This window comes from Carlito syrichta, unplaced genomic scaffold (assembly GCF_000164805.1).
Source record: "Carlito syrichta isolate Samal-C Ts95f unplaced genomic scaffold, Tarsius_syrichta-2.0.1 Scaffold305629, whole genome shotgun sequence".
Taxonomy (NCBI): Eukaryota; Metazoa; Chordata; class Mammalia; order Primates; family Tarsiidae; genus Carlito; species Carlito syrichta.
The window spans coordinates 245,138-252,195 of record NW_007249725.1 but is presented as its reverse complement, the minus strand read 5'-3'; the positions used below and the strand labels follow the sequence as shown (position 1 = coordinate 252,195).

The window sequence follows — 7,058 nt, the reverse complement described above, 5'->3', positions numbered from 1 at the left end:
CGAACCCACGGGCTCAGGCAATCCACTCATCTCAGCCTCCCAAAGGCGTGGGATTACAGGGTGAGCCACCAAGCCTGGCTCCACAGCCACATTCTTTTCACCTCTCTTTCAGAATGCTCACGCATAGTTCATTTACTCAGCAAACATATTGGGGCCCTGTCTGGGCAGAACTCTGGGACTGGGGGTCCCCTCTCCATCTCAAGGTCCATTCTGCAGCCTCTACTGCCCTGAGCTCAGTCCCTGGCACAAGGGCCATGGAGAACTCGGAAAATCAAAGCAACCCAAGGGCAGTGCCCACTGCACTCACACTGGCCCCTAATAACTTGGCAACACCATGACAGCAAGCTCATGCACATGGGTCCTCCTGTATAAGATAGAACTGGACCAGGCTTGGTGGCTCAGCCTGTAATCCCAGCACTTTGAGAGACGGAATGGATTGCCTGAGCCCACGGGTTCGAGACCCACCCAGGCAACTTGGCAAGACCTTGTCTCTACAATAAATTAAAAATTAGCCGGGCGTGGTAGTGCACACCTGTAGTTCTGGCTACTTGGAAGGCTGAGGCGGAAGGATCACCAGGGCCCAACAGGTTGAGGATGCGATGGCCGGGAGAGTGTCACTGCACTCTAGTCTGGGCGACACAGTGATATTCCAACTCAAAAAAAAAAAAATTAGAATTGGGTGGGGCAACCCACTTTTGGGTCCCCTCTCACTGCCGAGAGCTTTCCTATCTTCTATTAAACTCTGACTTGCTGGAAAAAAAAAATGGGTGACCTTAGACCTACCTGCAAGGCAATTAGTGGGAAATTTTGCCCTGTTGTGAGAAGCCACGAGAAGGGGCCTGCATGGAGCTGCATGGAGCCTAGGCCAGGCTGGTGGCTGCAAAACATACCCTGCAGTGTGACAACAGCCTGGGTTTCCCTGTACATTGTACTCACCTGTGCATAGGCTGGCCTTGGTCCCTGTCTTTTCAGTCATCTGCCGAATCAAAGCCCCTGGTTCCTCTCCTTGCTCCAAGAGAGATATCAATGCTGGCTTTGTGACAAGAAAGCCTAAGTCCAGGAAGGGAAAGCAGCATATGTCAGGGCACAGGAGGGATGAAGAATGCCCAGATACCTGACTGGAGGACTCAGGGGACACACAGCACTTGGAGTGGGTCAGGAACACTCACAATCCCAGGAAGGGGCAGCTAGGTGGCTGAAGGGAGATGGGGGAACCTTCCCAAGAGAAAAGCCCGGGGCAGGCCACCACTGGGCAGCAAGTGCCCAACAGGAAGCAGGGAGGGTCTCCTTGGGGAGCCTCCAACTTCCCCTCCAAACACATCAAATTTTACATTTGGAAAGGAACAAATTCCCCAGGGCCCAGTGGATGAGGCAGGGTCATCTCTGAGCCTAATGCAGAAGTACCTCCCAGCCTCAGGACTGAATGCAGGAGTCCTCACCCAATGAGGTCAGGTTCCCATAGTTCTCCAGCATCACGTCCCTGTAGAGCGCCCGCTGGTCAGGGGCCAGGCAACTCCACTCTATCCTCGTGAAGTACACAGCCACATCCTCAAATGCAACAGCCTCCTGCAACCATATACCCTGCTGTCCATGCAATCAAGGCCTCAGTGAGGACTTAGGAGATAAGGAGGTCACATTAGGAATATTTAGGTGATTTTGGTTCTAGGGGTTGAGGCCTCTGTCCTTGCTGGTCACTACTGCATCCACAGGGCACAGCACAGAAGGGGTACCCCAAACCACACCAAAGCTGTGGCCTCATCCTCAGCTGAAATGCCAGAGGGGAAGAGGTGAGAAGTGAAATTAAGGGAAGGAAAGATTAAACTGCCAGGAAGGGGTATCAATCTTGGACTCTCCACAGGTGAACCCCTCTCCACAGGCGATCAGGAATTTGGAGAAGGAGCACCCCAGAGATACTGGTAGCTGAGCCTCCAAACTGGTGGTGAGCATCCCTGCCCTTCGGGTCTCAGTTTCCAACACCAGCAGTGAGTCAGTGTCATGGGGAGAAGGGGCTGACCATTCACACCAGGAAGGAGGCAAGCACTGCGGAATGACAGGGATCCTGCCCTTGCTGGCTGACCCTGGAAGCTCAAGGGCCGCAGGAGGCCTCAGGTAGCCAACTTCTGCTCAATGCCTCAGGAAGGAATTGGCAGAGGCACATATGAGGCCTGGTCACAGAGGGAGGCCACCATCCTCAGCTTGCAGTTTCCTGTGTCATGGGTGGGTGTGAGGCTCCCCTGGGAAGGTGCTCAGGGATAAAAAGCTGAGACTGGGAACAAGGCAGTTTCCTGGGGCAGCAGACATGCTCTGAGGAAGCACTCACCTGGGGTCCAGGCATCAGGAATGCCATTCCAGGGTACCGTTGGGGGTAGAGCAGGTGCTAGAGACAGTGAGCACTGAGGGAACACACAGCTATGAGTGAAAGGAGCCCAGGCCTGAGGCCTCCCCACCACCCAGATCCAGAAGAGAGCAGGAGAGGATGAGATGCTAGAGCACACACACCAGTCACCTCCCTCATATCCCAAAGAGAAACTGCACCTGAGGCTTGCTCATCCACAATACTCACTCCTTCCAATGTTTTCTGAATGTCACCTTTCCAGGGAGGCCTTCTGTGACTATCCTATTTAAAACTGCCTCCTCCCCTACTACCCAGAAATTCCTTATTCACAATCCTTGCTTATTTTTCTCCATAGTACTCTGTCATCTGACATAAGACTAGTTAACTTACTTGCTTCTTATCTACCTTCCCCCATGAGACAAGGCCTCTGGTCAGTGCCTTCAGGGCCTGGGAAGAACATTACAGGTGTGAGCCACCACACCCAGCCTGGGAAAAGTTTTTAAAGAACAATAAATGCAATTCTGCTCTGACTGGATGTACACAGAGTAGATATGAGGTCCTGGTCTCCTCACTCTTCTCTTCAATAGACATTGAGCTCTTGCATTTGAGAGGAGATCTCTGGGGCTATCTTTTCCTGTGGCTGCCACTTTATAAAGAGATATTCCCAGCCCAGATGTGGTGGCTCACCACTGTAATCTCAGCACTTTGAGAGGCTGAGGTGAGAGGATTGCTTCAGGCTAGGGGTTCAAAACTAGCCTGGACAACATAGAGAGGCTTCATCTCTACAAAAATTTTTTTTAAATTAGCTGGGTGTGGTGGTGTGTGCCTGTAGTTCTAGCTACTTGATTGAGGCAGGAGGATCTTTGGAGCCCAAGAGTTTGAGGCTGTGGTGAGCTGTGATTGTGCCACTGCACTCTTAGCCAGAGTGCGACCTCAACTCAAAAAGAGAGAGAGAGAGAGAGAGAGAGAGAGAGAGAGAGAGATGTTCATCTAAATGTACCAATTAATGAAAGACATGTGTTTGCAAGGATGACTGCTTGGTTACAATGCTGTGAGGTGACATTTGACAGTAGTCTTTTGATATGTACAAAGGGTTATGGAGGAATTTCAGAGAGGCTTGTAAGTCACTCGTGCCTAGACAGCACAGATTGCAAACATATGAAAGAGCAGAGTCATACTACCCCCATTTGGTTGTCTGTACAAGGACAGTCTGTGGGAAGACCCAACTGGGCCATTGCTACCGCTGTATCTGTGGTCCTTCTCACTCCAACAAGGCAACCAGAGTATCTCAGGGGACAAGGCTGCTGGAAGACCCGATCTCCTCAGTCCTCAACACATACCACCCTCCCCTGTGGTAAGAACTGCAACCCAGGGCTAGGAGGAGAGTAAGTTACCACAGCTGGCTTTTGTTGGCTCATTTTTGGGGAGTGCTTGTCCTAAGGCCAGGCCACCCAGTTAGAGGGAAAAAAATCTGCTTTTAGTTCTACCTTTGGAACTAGGAAATACGTCTTTAAGCAGATTAAACAGCACTGGGTTAAGCTGGGCTACAAAGAATAGAGCAGGGATGTGATGACAAAATTGATCAAATTCTTGCTCATAATGCTAAGAGAAAATATCAAGAGGAGAGCAGTGCTAATTTAGATGGAGGGATCAAGAAGGGCTTCTTGGGGGAAGTAACATTTAATTGGGATCTGGAAGACCAGGAAGGGGGATCACTTCCCTCTACCCTTAGAATTAACTCTGTTCCTGGGCACCTTGCTCCTTGCTCACCAACACTGCACCCATGCCAGCCTACTCTAGATCTCTGTTCCCTTCGCTTCAGAGTTTCTCCTCAGCCATTAGGTTTCAGTTAAATATTAACTCTTTAGAGAGGCCTGCTCTGACCACCAAAGCTACTCTAACCCCCTCATCTCTCACAATTTTATCTCCTTGGTTTATTTTTACTTTAATTTATTATTTTTTGAGTCAGGGTCTCTCTCACCCAGGCTGGAGTGTAATGGCATGAACATAGTTCACCACCGCCTCAAACTACTGGACTGAAGGGATCCACTCTCCTCAGCTTCCTGAGTAGTTGGGACTAAAGGCGTGAACCACTAGGCTCAGCTCATTTTCTGATTTTTGTAGCGACAAGGTCTCCTTATGTTACTTAAGCAGGTCTCGAATTCCTGGACTCAAGCAATCCTCCTGCCTTGGCCTCCCAAAATGCTGGGATTACAGGTATGAGCCACCGCGCCAGACCTCCTAGGTTTATTTTCTGTATAACCCTTGTCATGATCAAAAATTGTTTGCGGCCATTGCTTTGTTAAGATATGGTGTGGCCATGTTTCCTGGCTTTGGACCTCTTCCCTACCCTGGGGAGGTGAATCTTCTCTCTCTTTCTCTCTTTTACTTTCAAATAAACTATATTTTCTAATCTAAAAAAAATTGTTTGCTTACTTGTTTATTGCCTCTATTACATTAATGCCTCACTTCTATTACAATACATGCTCCATGAAGCGAAGGACGTTGCCTGTTTACTGCGATGTCTTCAGCACTAGAGGAGTCCTCTGGACACAGTGCTCAGTATTTAATAAATGACTGCTGTTCAATAAATGCCTTAGCCTGGGGAGTGAAAAAGAAAAGGACTCAAATTCTTGGGCAGAACAGGAGTTCAGCCAGCCTCAAATTCCTGGGCAGAACAGGAGTTCAGCCAGGAAACGAGGGTGCAAGGGAGATGCCGCGCAGGGGAGGTGGTGAGCCTCCAGCCAGCGCTTGCTGCTCCCGGGCTGGGTTCGCTCAGACGCAGGCAGGCGTGAGGCTGGGGGGTTGCAAACCTGGACAGAGCCTGGTCTTCCCAGGAGAAGCCCCCACTTCACCAGACTTCCTTGATCTGCAGCCTCAGCTCTGCGCAACCACCCCAACTCGGGGATGCGGGGTTCAGGGTGCCGGACGACATGCCACCCATGGTCCAGAACCCAAGGAGAAGCGGAGGCGGCAGAATCAGCAGCGGGTCGGCTCCCGGCTGCGCACCGCGTTGTGTTTGCGCGGGCCAGTCTCAGCGGGGATTGGCTCGGAGGACCGCTCCCCTCCCCAGGCCCCGCCCCACGGCCGGGGCCGACTCACCCACGGCCGTCGCCTGGGACAGCGCGGGGAGGGGCTCAGGGTGCCAGGCGAACACAGACCTCCCAGTTCCGGCCCACCCCCGGAAATGGGCCGCCTAGCCGCTCTGGAAGGCTCGGAGGACCACTCAGCTCGGTGGCGCTTTTTAATCTCGATGCCATCGCGAGAGCCGTCCGGCGAGGGGCTTGCGTGGCTGGAGAATCTGGGCGGGCTGTGAAACCGAGGGGCTTTGGAGTCCTCAGCAGTTAGTTTCCACGTGGGAGCGGAGGCGACGAACGTTTGTTCCTCGCACTTACTCCCTGCACCCGAGGGAGGCTTCGGTGCGCTGCGGGGGTCGGAAAGCCCGGACCCACAGGAACAGTGGGGGAGGAGAGGGGTGGGGTGGGATGGGGGCGTGGAAGGAAGGCGTCGGTGTCTGTCTGGCCGGGGGTTGTCTCTTACATACATTTGTTATATCGTTTAGTATGGCTTTTCAGGTGTTAAGCACACTTTCTGGAAAGAACACTCATTCGTTTCATTGGCCAAGGCCAACTTCAAGATAGGCTGGAAGATACAGTCTATGCTGAGAGTAACATGCCAGATAAAGATCAAGATTCTTACCACAAAAGGTGAGAGTAGGCACTTAAAAGAAGCCACAGTATACCATGACTACACACTGGACAAATATGAACCAGAAGACAGCGGGGGTAACAATGTTACTATAAGGCCAAATAGGAACTAAAGCAAAAAAAAAAAATTATTGCAGCAACTTACCGGGAATAGGAATGAACGAACTCAGAACAGGCACCAGAGACCTAGAGGAGAATTGAAAGCATTTATTCCGGCGTAGCCTCCTGAAAACTGAGCCCGACCCTCAGTTTCAAGCTGCTTTTATAGAGCTCTTTGTGGTTACAACAATACATGGGTTTGCCATTGGTGGGTTTACAGTTTTAAATTTAGGACCAGTAACGGTTACTTCCACAACAAGCATTGAAGCAAACATCTTTATGGACATTTCCATATAAGGTGCAATAAAAGCGTGTTTACAGAAGCAGAGATTTCAGTTAAGGGAAATTGCATGCAGCTGCTTACTTAAGATAAGCTTGAGGTCAGCTTTCCTGCTTAATTCCTGCTTTTTTTTTTTTTTTATCCTTCTTTGCGTTGGAGTCTCGCTCTCTGGCCCAGGATGGGGTACAGTGGCATACTCATGACCCACTATGCTTCTGCAGTTCTCCTTCCTCAGTCTTCCAAGTAGCCAGAACTACAGTCGCGCTACCACACCCAGCTAATTTTTTATTTTATTGTAGAGACAAGGTCTCACCGTGTTGCCCCGGCTGGTCTTGAATCCGCAGGCTCAGGCAATCCACTTGCTTTGGCCTCCCTGAGTGCTGGGATTACAGGTTGAGCCACTGAGACCGGCCAATTCCTGTTTTTCTACCTCACTCCCTTTTGATGCCCCTTAAAGTATTTCTAAGGGGCATTACCTGCTTTCCATATCTTTTTTTTTTTTTTTTTAGTTGGAGTCTCACTCTGTCGCCCAGACTGGAGTGCAGTGGCCACTCCTGGCCACTGCAGCCTCGACCTACTGGACTCCGGCGATCCTTCCACCTCAGCCTTCCGAGTAGCTGGAATTACAGGCGCACGA

The 7,058-nt window shown here is 50.9% G+C and overlaps 1 protein-coding gene across 1 annotated transcript in view; it reads right to left on the bottom strand.

Annotated features, from left to right (window-relative positions):
- ZNF517 (zinc finger protein 517) overlaps positions 1-2,347 on the bottom strand; it is a 4,546-nt gene extending 2,199 nt beyond the window's left edge. The window contains 3 exon segments of the mRNA XM_008061853.1: positions 937-1,050; positions 1,440-1,566; positions 2,321-2,347. Of these exon segments, the coding sequence (XP_008060044.1) occupies positions 937-1,050; positions 1,440-1,566; positions 2,321-2,347 (268 nt within the window).
- Positions 2,348-7,058: the final 4,711 nt, after the last annotated feature.